General features: G+C 41.8%; 1 protein-coding gene across 3 annotated transcripts in view; it reads right to left on the reverse strand.

The window, feature by feature from the left end:
• Nucleotides 1-419: 419 nt before the first annotated feature.
• The window catches only part of CAMSAP2 (calmodulin regulated spectrin associated protein family member 2), a 184,858-nt gene continuing 170,011 nt past the window's right edge, over nucleotides 420-15,266 (reverse strand). For all 3 annotated transcript variants that reach the window (XM_083745307.1, XM_083745305.1, XM_083745306.1), the window contains 8 exons: nucleotides 14,476-14,545; nucleotides 10,149-12,324; nucleotides 8,859-8,995; nucleotides 7,816-8,036; nucleotides 7,205-7,274; nucleotides 4,997-5,112; nucleotides 4,483-4,601; nucleotides 420-3,737 (listed from right to left, as the gene is read on the reverse strand). In XM_083745307.1, coding sequence (XP_083601433.1) covers nucleotides 3,432-3,737; nucleotides 4,483-4,601; nucleotides 4,997-5,112; nucleotides 7,205-7,274; nucleotides 7,816-8,036; nucleotides 8,859-8,995; nucleotides 10,149-12,324; nucleotides 14,476-14,545 — 3,215 coding nt within the window. In that variant the 3' untranslated portion in view covers nucleotides 420-3,431. The remainder of the gene's footprint in view (nucleotides 3,738-4,482; nucleotides 4,602-4,996; nucleotides 5,113-7,204; nucleotides 7,275-7,815; nucleotides 8,037-8,858; nucleotides 8,996-10,148; nucleotides 12,325-14,475; nucleotides 14,546-15,266) is intronic.

Consider the following 15,266-nt stretch of genomic DNA (forward strand, 5'->3'; position numbering starts at 1 on the left):
GGTTGAGGAAGGTGAAACTGGGACCTCAAGGAATGCCTCTGCTGCAGGAGGGGTCTCAAGCGAGTCAGGAGCTGGATCCTGGGGAAGGTTCAAGTGGGTTGTCAGAGAGGTGAGCTACCCCTGTGATAGCGGACATCTCTGGTCAGGCACCTCCTCAGTAAGCAGCCTCTGCCTGGGGACGTGTCAGAGAGTATGCTGGATACTGAGCTGGCACCTCCATCATCCATGACACAGAGAAGCCAGTGCCAGCACAAACAAACAGGACCAGCCCACTCCCAGAAGTGTCCATTTGATTGCTCAAATCAGAGATGTCTTCACAAACTGCATGCCGGCAAAACCTTTTGCCAACCATAAATGTATGCATTTAATGGCTTCAGAGGATAAACTGAAAACACGTACCAAAAGATGAAACCGCAACATTGTTTTTGGTGCCATGCTTTTTATTTAAATGGAAGGGAAGGACTACACTGTACTAGGTAGGTAGCACTATGACAATATCTTACAGCACAGCTTCTGAAAAAATAGGGTAGCAATGCTCCACAAAAGTGGACAAGTAAGCACACGATACACTGTACATTTCTCAACGGACGGTGCCCATTTAAATTAGAAATAAACAGAATTTGGCTTTAAACAGCCAAAGAATTTTTTCTTTAAAAAAAACACCACCAACAGTCAGCCAAAAATGGTTTCAGTAGCTACCATGACTGTCAGAGCTTGAACACCTGGCCTAGAAATTAGGATGGTTGGCAAATTCTGTCATATAAACAATAAAAACACCCCGCTCCCTCAATGAAAGCACCGGTGTGTAACTGATAATGTCACTGATGAACACCGGACTTCTCCATGAAAGGCTTTTATTTTCTTAAACAAGATCCCAAATGAAGACATACTGTCATTAGAAAATTTGCAAGCTTAAAAAGAAAAAAAGAAAAAATCCTGTCCTTAGTTCTCCTAGTATGTAGTAACATTTTAATCCCCAAAGTCTCAATTTTTTAATTGTATTATTCACATCCTACCTTTCAACATTGCACAGACATCTTTTTTCTGAACGGTAGACAAAATTCATAATACATTCAATAATTTAAAATGACACTATGTTGCCACATTTTAAAAGAAATCCTGTTTAGACAGGTGTGCATGAATCAGTCAGTGGTATGTATCATTAAATTATATTTTTCTTTTAGCAGGAATAGTTTAGTTAAAAATCCTTCCATGTGATCTCCTCCATCGTCTATCCCATATATGTCCCAGCAGCTCACCCCCAACTTGGGCAAGTTTTAACTTAGATGTATGCTTACATGGGTATGCAATATATTTTCCCTATGCCATTAGTTGGAGGATAAGCCTCGTTGGTAGAATGCATAGACCTTCTATCTCCTATTTTTAAAATATATATAATATATACACAGTATGTTTACACTTGAAATAGAAGATGGGTTAGATATCCTGGTTCATATACATGCAAACAGTAGGAATCCGCTAACCACAAATAGATCAGAGCCACATACCTATTTAACAGGTGGGTTTTGTGTTGGTTTTTTTTTTACAGTTTTAACAAATATACATAAATATAAGAACATAAGTTAAAGTAAATATTGACTGCATTTCTGAGAAAATGCTGATAAAGAACCCAGACACATTGATGCCTAAGGCCTTTTCATAATTTTAAAAAGGGCTGTTCTCTAAATTATTTAACGACTTATCATTCCTATACATCATCTATATAAAGAACAGAAGCAGACTGTAGTGAAGTACTACCTCTCCGAGTCAAGCAGTTCAGTGGGAGAAGTGTACAGAATTTTAAGTTTTCCTTTGTAGGATGCATAATAAAAAGTAACAAACACTTTAGACAGCTAGTTCAAAACTGTCTTGAAGTTCCAACACTTGTCACAACACTGAAACGGAACAGGTTTAGCAATAATTCAAGTCTTTTCCTGAGAATGAGGTTCCACCTAGATCCCCTCCCACCCCCCAACTAAGTCCTCTGGTGTACAAATGTCAAAAAAGCAATCACAAAAATAAGGGTAGGTTTCAAGTTTGAGCTTTTCCACCTGCTGAAACAGTGCCTTGCTATATCTGTATAGGAATCTTGACAATAAGAAAGAAAAAGAAAGCAACAAGCAAACCTCCAAACAGAAATAACTTCTCTAAAGGAATCAGATGTGCAGCCCTTTGTTAATACTGAAAAAAGGTGCCCCAGTGATTATTTTGTAAATGTTAACATTGCTGTATGTGTGTGGCTCTCAGCCATTCTTGGTTTCAATACACTCAAGATTGTCATGTATCAACATCAATACCATAATTTATATTAAACAAAATTAAATTGATGTCTTGGAAGAAAAATTACTTTGGTCCATATACTGGATGGCAACCTGGTGACACATCAGAATAGCTTTCATAGAGCAGGCTTACTTAATATAATTTTCTTCAAGTTTCTCAGAAGGACTCATACAAAGTGTCTACTTTTAAGACAATTAATACTGTTTTGCTTAGGATTTTGAAATAGCCATCCAGGCCGTAATCTCAGGAAGCAATGGTAGATGTCTGCATTTGTTTAGTGGTGCTATTTTATTTGGGTCACCTGTCATGCCACAGACACGTATCACCCCCTTTGCTAAATCTCAGAATGTTAAACAGCAGTTTGGACTGAACTTCCTGTTCAGAAGAAAAATGCAAAACACAATAGTGCATGCAAAGATCTTCCGTCATGCTTCCCTGGATCAGGGCAATGGTGGATTTCTAAATATAATGACAATACCTTTATAAAATAAGTTTCCTTGTGGAACAAGCAATGACAGCCATCACATTTCCTTGCCAGAGGTTAAGACATGCTAGCAACATTTAATCCTGGACATCCTCTCCAAGGAACTTTCCTGGTGCAAAACCCTTTGAAATGAATGAAAGTCAAAAAAAGAACGGATAACTTCATTTCATTGCAAAAAGGTTTGTGCCCTCTGTTACTGGCAGGCCACTTAAAATTTAACGGTGTGGCAACTCAAGACAGAACATTTCTCCAGTGAAGATATAAAGAGCAGAAGCAAATTCCAAAACAAGCATAACACACCAAAGTATAAGGCAATGAATTTAATATATACTTTAATTTCAGTCACTACAGATTTGCAAACATTCAATAATTCAGTGTTTTAAAAACGAGAGGAAATGAACCCTATAAACTGTGAGCACATACCCATCTCCACTCTGAGTCAGTCTTTCATGAGCACACGAATGCATAATCACTTAAGTGTCAGTTTTCTGCAAGTCTTCAATACTGTGTTTACATTCCAGTTGTGCATGATGACAGAGCTTTTCTCTTCAGATCCGAGTTCAAAGAAATCTTGTTGGCAAATAAGAACCTATTTTCTAATAGGCAGCAAATACGAAGTGCAAGTTTGCCACAAACGTGGCAAAGTACCCTACCCCCCTCCGAGTTACTATGCCTTTGTAGGTAAGAGTTTTTTCGGTGTTACTGGTCTCTTGCTCTGCCACAAATGGCTGTGGATGGTAATAGCATCGACACTGGCAGAGAGCGTTTTAGCAGGTATGTGGCTGAACTGCTTCCTGTCAGAGTTGTACTTATAGAGCCCCTCAATCATCTTCTTACTGATGGACTTGGGGCCTATTCCAGTCAACTTACTGATTTCTTCTGTCTCAGGGCAGTACGTGTACAAAGATCGGAACTGGCAGCCTGAGTCGCGGAAAAGTATAAGGAAGTTGTTGGCATCTGATTTTTCCATTTCCTGAAAGGGGGAGGGGAGGAAAGAGGGTTCAAATTGTGCACAGGATAACATCCAGTTTATGGGTATTTTCAATGCTCCTACACTTATGACAGAAACTATTTCATGTTATTGAAAATGTAATAGCATTGTGAGCTTGACTTATTTACACATGTATGAAGGCATCACAAATCCAACAACAGAGATACAACTTTCATATCATGGACCTGAAGTTGCACATTCAGTTGCCATTAACTGTTCAACAGTAAATTATAGAGAAATCAAGTGTTATAGATGCATGTGTCAACAAGCGATATAGGCTGCCAAGAGTAATTTTAAAAACTACATTCCTGGTGCACCAGAAAGTTATATTCTTATTTCAACTAATGTTATAACTATTTAAAAATCTTTAGCATCAGAACAAGCTAATGAGAAGTGTTAGTAGACAATTTCACGATGTATGTATTCCTATTCTGGCAAGAATATTGTATTAAGGAGGCAGCTTAGCTTAACAGAGGACCCAGAACAGAGGATGAAAAGGAGGTTAGGAGTTTCAGTGCTATGGCTGCACCAGAAATACCATTAATGCAGATGTAGAGTTAGTTACATTAATCTTTACGGGGTCTTGGTAAACAGAAAGACTCCCCTCTGAACTTGCAGTGTAAAGAAAACTGTCCCCCCAACACTTCCTAACTACCCACAACCTGAATTTCATATTTTCAGTTTCTTCTCTCCCCCCCCCCTTTTCCCCTTTACAGGTTTGCCTTACCTCTAATATTTTATTCTTCTGACCTTCGTTTACTTTTCCAGCCAAGCAGCAATGAGCCAAGGCATTCTGGATTATATGTTTGTTGGATTTTGCACTGGGTTCTTTGTACAGCTTTGGTCCTAGAGAGAGAGAGAGATTTTTAAAAACATAAATGAATAAATGAACATGGTTTAGAGCAGGCAGAGGCGAGGAACCTTTCTGGCTTTGGGGGCCAGACCTTTATAGCTGCACTCCATGGGCCAAATTTGACAGGTGGCCAGGGCAAGGAATTTCTAAAGAATTTCCTTCAAACCAAACTCTTAATACTCCAGCTTCTCAATCTTTATTATGGTTGGGGTATTTAACTACCACCTGATACTAAGTGAAGCAAGATTGTAATCTGGTACACTGGCTTGCTGTTTTTTTACTTTTTCTCTGTTACTTACCGGCTTTCCCCACCACCACCACCACCCCAAAGCATCTACATGTTCTTGTTTGTAGCAAATAATTCAGCACCAACTCTTAATATACCAACCTGTATATTCTGTAGCAGAAGCCACAGAAGATGTCGTTGATGCATTTTCCCAATCCTTTTCTCCATTACGACTTCCACAACGACTTGGAGATACGAATCCTTCCACAGATTCAGACCTAAAAGTTGCATTTAAACAGGAAAGAAGATTTGGCCAATCTATTACCAAGCATGATGTCACAATGAAAAAAAGGTAGCATTTCACAATGAAAGACCTGAAGATAAAGCACTGTTAAACACAAATATGGAATCAAATGATTTAACAGCATGTAAGTTCTTCCAAATATCCAAGTAGCTTCAGGAATGAGTGGGAAGAATGCCAACTGTCCATCAGGCAAAGCTGGCTAAATTCTGAAAAATTGGCGGGTGTTTCCAGCCCCTTTGCCCTTATAAAGCTATCACAAATAAGAAAATCTGAATATGAAAGCATCCCCTCTACTTCATATTAGTCTACACAACTTTGAGAATTTAATTCACTTGTAGATATTTCAGTGGCTTCTTAAAATTAAGGAGAGCTGAATGATTACATTTTTAGAAGTGCCAGGCAGGTGTGGAGGATTCCCTGGTCCTGAATGGGGTAACTGTGCCCATGAAGGACCAGGTGCGCAGCCTGGGAGTCATTTTGGACTCACAGCTGTCCATGGAGGCACAGGTCAAATCTGTGTCCAGGGCAGCTGTTTACCAGCTCCATCTGGTACGTAGGCTGAGACCCTATCTGCCTGCGGACTGTCTCACCAGAGTGGTGCATGCTCTGGTTATCTCCCGCTTGGATTACTGCAATGTGCTCTATGTGGGGCTACCTTTGAAGGTGACTCGGAAACTTCAACTAATCCAGAATGCGGCAGCTAGACTGGTGACTGGGAGCGGCCGCCTAGACCATATAACACAGGTCTTGAAAGACCTACATTGGCTCCCAGTATGTTTCCGAGCACAATTCAAAGTGTTGGTGCTGACCTTTAAAGCCCTAAACAGCCTCGGTCCAGTATACCTGAAGGAGCGTCTCCACCCCCATCATTCTGCCCGGACGCTGAGGTCCAGCGCTGAGGGCCTTCTGGCAGTTCCCTCATTGCGAGAAGCAAAGCTACAGGGAACCAGGCAGAGGGCCTTCTCGGTAGTGGCACCCACCCTGTGGAACGCCCTTCCAGCAGATGTCAAAGCGATAAACAACTACCTGACATTCAGAAGACATCTTAAGGCAGCCCTGTTCAGGGAAGTTTTTAACGTGTGATATTTTACTGTATTTTTGGTTTTTATGGAAGCCGCCCAGAGTGGCTGGGGAGGCCCAGCCAGATGGGCGGGGTATAAATAAATTATTATTATTATTATTATTATTATTATTATTATTATTATTATTAAAAGATGCCTGCTTCTTGGGAGAAAAGCAATGACAAACCTAGACAGCATCTTAAAAAGCAGAGACATCACCTTGCCAACAAAGGTCCATATAGTTAAAGCTATGGTTTTCCCAGTAGTGATGTATGGAAGTGAGAGCTGGACCATAAAGAAGGCTGATCGCCGAAGAATTGATGCTTTTGAATTATGGTGCTGGAGGAGACTTTTGAGAGTCCCATGGACTGCAAGAAGATCAAACCTATCCATTCTTAAGGAAATCAGCCCTGAGTGCTCACTGGAAGGACAGATCCTGAAGCTGAGGCTTCAATACTTTGGCCACCTCATGAGAAGAGAAGACTCCCTGGAAAAGACCCTGGTGTTGGGAAAGATTGAGGGCACAAGGAGAAGGGGACGACAGAGGATGAGATGGTTGGACAGTGTTCTCGAAGCTACTGCGGGAGGCAGTGGAAGACAGGAGTGCCTGGCGTGCGCTGGTCCATGGGGTCATGAAGAGTCGGACATGACTAAACGACTAAACAACAACAAATCCTGTGTGTGTTTATGTGTCTTGTGTATGCCATTCCATGTGTGTTACTACAGGTTTTGGCTCATACTTAGCAATCTAATAAAAAATGTACATATCAGCAGAAGCAATTAAACAATTCCCTGCAGCCTGGAAATTAAATATGTGTAGATCTGTTTTGTGGCGACCGTGTACGGAAACGGCTATAGGAACATACTCAAAGTTGGTCTATTCTGAAGAGCCATGAACTATTCTTAATTATGCATTAACTACTGCCTCACTGAATTCACACTGATGTGCCAAGTCACATAAATATGATCATTTCTTTCAAATGTAAATTGGAACTGAATATTTACCTTGGCGTTCTCTTGCCCGATTGCACACTGTCGTCTCCGGTGTTCAATGATGCCAACGAAAGGCTAGATGCTGAGGGGAGATGGGGGGAACAGCAACACAGTGAAGGTGTGAGCCTAGGTAAATGCAAGGAACTTTAAAAGAATGCAGATACAGAAAACAGAGTCTGTGAATTAGATGCACCACCAGGAAAGAAAAGTTGCTAAGTTTTCTAAGAAATATTCTCTCTCTTTACTGGCCCTATGAACTCTACATCTGTAAACATTTAATGCGTATTTTATCCTCATAAGTCTTTATATAGTAAAGGTAAATGATAGTGTGGTTATAGGTTGTTCTAAACATAAACATCACCATGGAGCTCTGTATCAAAAGTATGGAAACCTACTTTAAAAGTAGAGGCAATGTTGTTGTATTGATCCAGGTCATGCTGACTCAAAATTTAACTATGTAAGGAGTGATGAACCAATCATTCTTTGCAACTTTTCTAATGTGATAACTAGGCATCATGAAAACCAGCAGTCTGGTAGCATTTAACAACCCCTCTCCCCCCAATCTCTGGGCAAAATGTCAAAGCTGGAATTGCAGCATCAAGACTCCTCCTTATATTTATTACCTGGAGGACCTTTGATTGGAGTTTTAGGTGACTCAATATGATCTCTATGAATGGATTTTGGACGTGGCTTCTTTTGTTTGGACATGTGGAGGCGAGGCTTTATGACAATGTCCATATCTTCCATCAGTTTCAGCTGCTTCCGCCTTATATATTCTTGCTTAATAAACTCTCGACGTGCTCTTTCATCTTCCTTCTTCTGACGTTCTTCCTCAGACTTCCTCCTTAGAAATTCAACATCGCCATTAGCAAAGCCATCCTTCTCATAAACGAAAACCAATTTTTCTGATTATAAATTACCCAAATGCCAAGTATCCCTGTTACATTCCCAGAACATACCCTGGTTTCCAAATTTTAGTGTACATATTTTAACTGTACGCTCATGTGGAGCAATTCACACAAGTATTGGCATAGTCCTAAAGATGAAGTTGAACCAGATTAAGGTAAATATTAAGTGAAATGCCCCTTAGTGCTTCAGTACCACCTAACACTTTAGTATTGTGTACCCGTAAATATCAAAATTTGGGTTTCTTGGTAATATTCAAAGAATAATTATTTTGAAAGTTTAATATTCCTTAGTTATGCAAGGAATTTATTTTAGAATGTTCACATTTTCACATTTAACTGAAGATCGGACACACGGCGTTTCATTCATTCTGAACACAGGACAGCTGCAAATAGCTTCTCTTTGCGAGTGACTGTTGCAGTGGCTGATGTGGGTGCCTTTTTTGCTCACTGAAGGGGTGAGGCACAGCCACACCAATGTGTGGCCCTGCCTCTTTCAGCTCTTTTAGATGTGGCAGCCATTTTGTGTTATGCCACACCTCTGGGCACCCATTTTGTGACTGGCTTTCTAAAATTTCAAAATGTGTCCCACTGGCCTAAAAAGGTTGGTGGCACCTATCTTAATCAGTTAGTAGAAAGTTTTAAGTGGTCTTAGCATAGGAAACAGTTTGACAACAATGTTCCCTGATAGGGTATAGCAATTAGGCATCTGATTTCTAAATTTAACTCTCAGAATGACTAGCATCTACAGTTGATCTTACTTTGTTTCTTCTTTCTTATATTCCAACTCTGCTTCCAGTTGCTGCTTCCGAAGTAAGGTTTCTCTTTCCCTTCTCAATCGCTTCTCCAGCAATGCCGCCCGCTTCACTGCCATTTCGTTTTCAGCCTTTTGATCATCCTTGAAGCAACATTTAGGAAGGAATGTCAATCATTATCTCAACATTGGTAGAAGACTTTATCCACAGTACAGCCATTGAACTAAAACGGATTGCGATCCAAGAGACAAATTTGAAGATTGGTCTGAAGCAGGGGTGTGGCACCTGGGGCTTCTAGATGTTGTTGAACTACAACTCCCATCACCCTGATCATCAGTCATGCTGATTGGGGTTGATGAGGCCAAAAACACAGGGACCGGCACAGGTTCGCCATGCCTAGCCTAAAGTTACTGAGACAACTATATCAAAATATGCAATGTCTAAGGTAAAGGTAAAGGGACCCATGACCATTAGGTCCGGTCGTGACCGACTCCGGGGTTGTGGCGCTCATCTCGCTTTATTGGCCAGGGGAGCCAGCGTACAGCTTCTGGGTCATGTGGCCAGCATGACTAAGCCGCTTCTGGCAAACCAGAGCAGTGCACGGAAACGCCGTTTACCTTCCCGCCGGAGTGGTACCTATTTATCTACTTGCACTCTGACGTGCTTTCCAACTGCTAGGTTGGCAGAAGCAGGGACCAAGCAACGGGAGCTCACCTCGTTACGGAGATTCGAACCGCCAACCTTCTGATCGGTTTAACCCACAGCACCACCCGTGTCCCAAGCATGCAAGGTCTAGTACTTATTAAAATTAGATTGTTCAATTGTAGTATTATACCCCACTGGAAGCTGTGCTAGATTAACCACTCCTCTATAAAGGGTCACATTCCTCTATGGACAGAGCATGTTTGTATTACACTCAACCGCAATCCTGTAACCTATGATATGGTTTATTTACAATACATCTGCAGGGAGAAGTGAATACAACTCCACTTGCAGAGGAGCTTAAATCATTTATTATCTGCCTCAGTGTTTTATTTTGAACAATACATGATGGTGAGAAAGGCAACAGAGGTGAGTCATTCCCCAGCTCCTGCCTGTTGCAGCTGTGCTTCAAAACAGCTTCTCAAGCAGGTGCTTAGCAAGCTGTTTGGAGCCTGATTGTGAGGGGTGGATGATCCATGGGAAGAGTTAACCAAACACAAGTCACCCAGGTCCCACTCACCATAGACTTTTGCCCACCACCACCAGAGGCAAAAAGATCCTAAATGCATGCTTGTGATGTCCTCGTTCACTTACCTTGAAAAAGAATCCACAGCACACTTTTTGGTCATCTTCCAATTGTTCCTTGTCACTCTCACCCTCTGATTTCTCAACAGACTCGTCTGACTTTTCTGGTGGCTTCAAATCTGTGAGGGAAACTTCTATGAGGTTAGCAGTTTTGGATGCAGGTTCTGGAAATCCTGGTGGGTTCAGCACCTCTTCATTTGGGGTAAGGCAGACAGTTTCTGTAATGGGAAGCGAAAGTACTTCAGACACTGTAGATTCCAGAGGCCTGGCCGGTTGTTCCTCTGGCTTTTCCTTTTCTGCCTGTTCTGCTTCTTTCTCACCTGCTGTTTCTTTGTCAGCCTCTCCCGTTGTATTTTTGATCTTCAAGCGGTTACGTTCACCATCATCTCCAAAACAAACAAAAGATCTAGTTTGAATTGATACCTGACTTGGAGAAAATCTTCTCAAACGAGGAAGGCTGTCCACAGATCGCGGTGCAGTCAAAGTGCGATTCAAAGGTGCTAATTTCAGTTCATTTGGCCTAGGAGTCCTTTGCATTTTACTGGGGAGAGTGGAATTCTTCCTAGAGGATGACTGTGGGGACTGGTGGGAAGATCGGGGAGATTCCACGGAAAATGGGGCAACAGGGAAGGGTGAGCCCGCAAACCTTAATGAAGGCTTCAGCTCCTGAATCTGCTTCTGAGGAGAAGGCTGAGGTGGTGAAATAACCCAAGCCTGTTGCTCCCTCATCTGCATTAGCATCTCTTGCTGAAGTGAGAGGCGTTGCATTTCTTGCTGCAGGAAATGAAGAGAAGAATTGAGCTTCTCAATAGATTTTGTATATTCCAGAAGGTCACTGTCATTTAAGTTTTCTTCCGAGGGGCTCACCAAATTGCATTGCTTTTCTATATCAACCGGTGTGTTGGGGGACTTCAGCCATTTCACGTGAGGATTTTCAGTGCTTGCTTTAATTGCCTCTGTGGCCTTGTTTAGTTGCTCACATGGCTTTGGGGCATCTTTTTCTTTTGGCCTACTGCTGTCCGTGAACCCCTTCTCATCCTCTGCTCCAGCCGCCTCTTCTCTAAGTGGTGAAATCCCGTCACCTTTCTTTTTCACAATGTTAAGGAACGCCGTCCTTCCCATTTTTTGTCTCTGCTTCGTGAAAGCAGCCTCAACCTTCTTCTTCTGGGCTTCAATCGCTCGCCTCTTCTCTTCCAGCTTCATTTTCAGTTGCACCATTTCAGAGGCCAGTAACTGTGTGGTATCTCTTGCCTGAGGGAGAGGAGACTCCTCAGGTATTTGAGCCCAAGAAACCATGTGAGGAATGTTCAGCTCAGAACCTTCTGGTGTAGTTTTCTGAGAACTGCTGCCACTACTTCTGCTGTCTGTATGATTCAGCTTCTTAAATTTCTGCTCTGCAAAGCTGGTCATTTTAACACCTGAACTTGAGGACGCGCTACTGCCTGCTTGTGATTTGGCACTTACTGAGCTTGGACAAGGGCTCAATTGTTCCTTATGGTTGATGCCTCTGCTATCAAATTCTTGAAGGAATCGAGATGGTTCTTCCATATCAGAATCCAGGCTTACAGTATAGTCCCTCAAGGTTGAATCCTCATCCATAGTCTCTGGAATGTCTGAAGGGACATGTATTCCAGTATCTACTTCTGTATTGTCAGTCATGGGACTGAGAGCACCTTTTGTATCTGCAGTAATATCGGGATTACTCTGGTTGGGTTTAATATTTGAATTCAGGATGCTCATCTCCTTGTTGTGAAGGAAAAACCCATTTGTAATTTGCTCTGGTTGAGTAACACTGGGAGATTTCTCACTATCATGGATAATCTGCAAAGCCTGCTCAATGCTTGGTGTCTCAATCCGATTGCCAAATTCATCGGTAACCAACCTGTTTTGCAGTGCTCCATTGGGCAGGCTGTATGGGTTAATCTGGTTCGCATTCCTTTGATTGCTGTCGGCCTCTAAATCGCTGCAAAATTCTGTATCCTTTTCTTCTTCAATATCTTCACTTTCCTCTTCGCCATTCACAGGCTTGAAGGACAGGTTCTTTCTAACAAGTCTGGGCATACGGCTAGTATTTTGCGCAATGCCTTCGTTGCTGAGAGATCTAGTCATTCCTCTGTTTGGAGTCTCACGGATGCTGTCCTCTTTATCAAAAGAAATGTCAAATGAAACACCATGTGCTGAAGATCTAGAAAGGGAATTAAAAATGAGAATGCCATTAAAGCAACCCTCCATTTAAAAGGTTGGAAATATTCCAGGATTTTTATATTGAAAAAACAATATATTTTATTTTATAGCATTAATGCTGGCTTCAAACTCTAGCAGTAAAATGCAATACAAGGAGCCAGTGTGGTGTAGTGCTTAAGAGCGGTAGTCTTGTAATCTGAGGAACCAGGTTCGAGTCTCCGCTCCTCCACATGCAGCTGCTGGGTGACCTTGGGCCAGTCACACTTCTTTGAAGTCTCTCAGCCTCACTCACCTCACAGAGTGTTTGTTGTGGGGGAGGAAGGGAAAGGAGAATGTGAGCCGCTTTGTGACTCCTGAAGGGGAGTGAAAGGCGGGATATCAAATCCAAACTCTTCTTCTTCTTCTATTAGCATTATCTAGTCCTACATCCACTGAGCATAAAGATATGGTCTGCACCAAATGTTTGCTCATTTCAAAGTTTGGGGCCCTCCATATATATAGTAAATAAATAAATCCCTACCTTGCCTCTTTTTGATCTTCTGTGCAGCCCTTGTTTCTCACATCTGTTGCCCCTTTGCTAGGGCTTCTTTCTGCTTGAACTATGTGATCCCAGCCAGCCAGGGATCAAGCAGTGAATATGATATTATATCGTTACAGCACTACATAGCCAATCAAGATATGACTACCTGATGTCACTGAGGGCAAACAAAACAGACAGAGTGAGGGCTGTTCTTCTTGGACTGGTCATATAGGTGATCCCAGCCAATGAGATCACCAATTGCCCTCACTCTGAATGGGCAAACACTTTTACCCTCTTTTTGTTACAGTTTGTTGAATGACTGCCAAGCGAAAGGGTGCTTTTTCCTGCAGAAAATGACTTCACATCCATTTGGCTCAGGCCCAACAAAAATCTACCACACAGTTATTTAATCTTCTGTTACATACATGTATTTCTTGTTCTGAATATCTTGAAAATGTCCTTGTGACCATTATATCATTTTTGTAAATATAAAAGTGAAAACCCTTCTCAAAAAGGAGTAGGGATGTCCATTCTCTCTTGACAATTGACAGAAGCAAACAAGCAAGCCAGGAAGAAAGACCCACCACACAATTTGAGCTACAAGAGGAGGCTCCTAAGTGGTGCAGAACTTCCATCTATTTTCCCTTTCTAAAATGCATGTGCTGGGGGACATGTCGTGTTCCTTCTAGGGTAGTTTGTCCATCTTTGGTCCCTACCCTGCACTCAACTCTCGCCAGTGGCTCCTAGACGCTGTCTGCATGGGACAGCAGCCACACCCTGGGAACAGCTTTGACTGGTTGGATAAACCAGGTGAAGGGTAACCAATGGGTCTCAAACCTTCAGTGAGTTAGGGACTTTCCCTGCATTCAAAGACAGGTTCTGGCAGTTTCAGCGGACAAGACCAATAGTGGGTCCAAGGATCAAGAAGGCGGTTTCTGCACATGCTGTAGAAAGAAGTGAGGGGCAGATGGGGCTCGTCAACCTGGGAAGGTAGCACATCTAGGAGAAGGAAAACTCTGATCCTAAACCTCTGCTGCCTTGTGGGATATTATTTCGGAGATGAAAGGGCTAAGGAGTAAACCCTACACAAATGCAGAGTGAAGGCCCTAAGATAGTTGGATGGAGACTTGTACGCCTCCTTCCAGCAACTCCTGATGCCAAGCGTATTGCTTTCACATGTAGCACGTACATGCACAGTATCTCCTTACTCTGTACCATCTTCCACAAATGAGAGGTTATGGATCTTAGAAGTGGGGCCTATGTCTACGGATTTGCATTTATAGAGCTTTTCACTTTAATGATTCTGGGCGACATCCAACAACGCTTGCCTGCCTGTGCAATGGAAATCCACTTGCATAGCAGGACCCCAACACTGGTTCTGGAGGGTCCCCCAAACCTCTGCAGGGTGAGGAGGAAAGATAAATGCAGAAGGCACACTCGTTCATGCTATATTAGATCTTGCTTTGTATGTGTATATGAGTCCTGTGGCTTTTCAGAGTACTTCCCCATGTGTAATCCATGAACGGTTTTTCAGAGCAAGGCTATTCAATTGAAGGATTAATCCCCTTGCATCACACAACAATAGGAAATGAAACATTATGGCAGTATGGCACCAACTAACCAATGACTCACCTCTTTTCTTTGGGCCATGTCCCTACGTATCCATCCATATAAGACATAGATGTAGATCGTCTAATGCCGCCTATCCACAATCAAAACAAAAAACATATAAGGGTGAATTCTTTTGAAACTTTTAAAAAGAGGGTTAAAAAACTTCCAGTTAACAAATCAAATAGGTGGCTTCTGCTCTCGATTCGATTTAAAGCAGACAGACCAAATAAATTAATTTACATCTCATTCAACATTTTGCAGAAAATTATCAAAGAATGTGCATCTATGGCTCTGTACATTACTATCCAGGTAAAACCCTAAGCCAAAGTACTTAAATTCACCGACATCAGTTACGTTGGAAATGCAACCATTCAATGTACTTCTGTCAACAATAAATAACATGAATTGTGTTTATGCCATTAATACTCCTCCCCTATTTAAAAATATGCTTTACCGTGGGGAAAAAAGAGATACACAGAGATGGGAATCACAAAAAATTAGTTCTACAGAATATTCCCACATTAGTCTATATTATTGCTTGCCTATGCCTTGTACTTTAAAAATATACAAAATGATTCAATTTAACTTGAAAAGTGTGATTCGCTTGTTCCTACTTCTCTTGCTCCACTTTTTTGTGTTAATAATGGATAGCAAGGGAATAGAGTATCAGACTATGATGAGAGATCCAGATTCAAATATCCACTGAGCCATAAAACTCCCTAGGCAACATAGCATCAGTTACTACCTTCATCATAAGCTACCTCTCTGGGCTGCTGCAAGGATGAGGTGGGCCAGAAAATGAAAATGCATAT

Source organism: Podarcis gaigeae (genome assembly GCF_964106915.1).
Source record: "Podarcis gaigeae genome assembly, chromosome: 6".
Lineage (NCBI taxonomy): Eukaryota > Metazoa > Chordata > Lepidosauria > Squamata > Lacertidae > Podarcis > Podarcis gaigeae.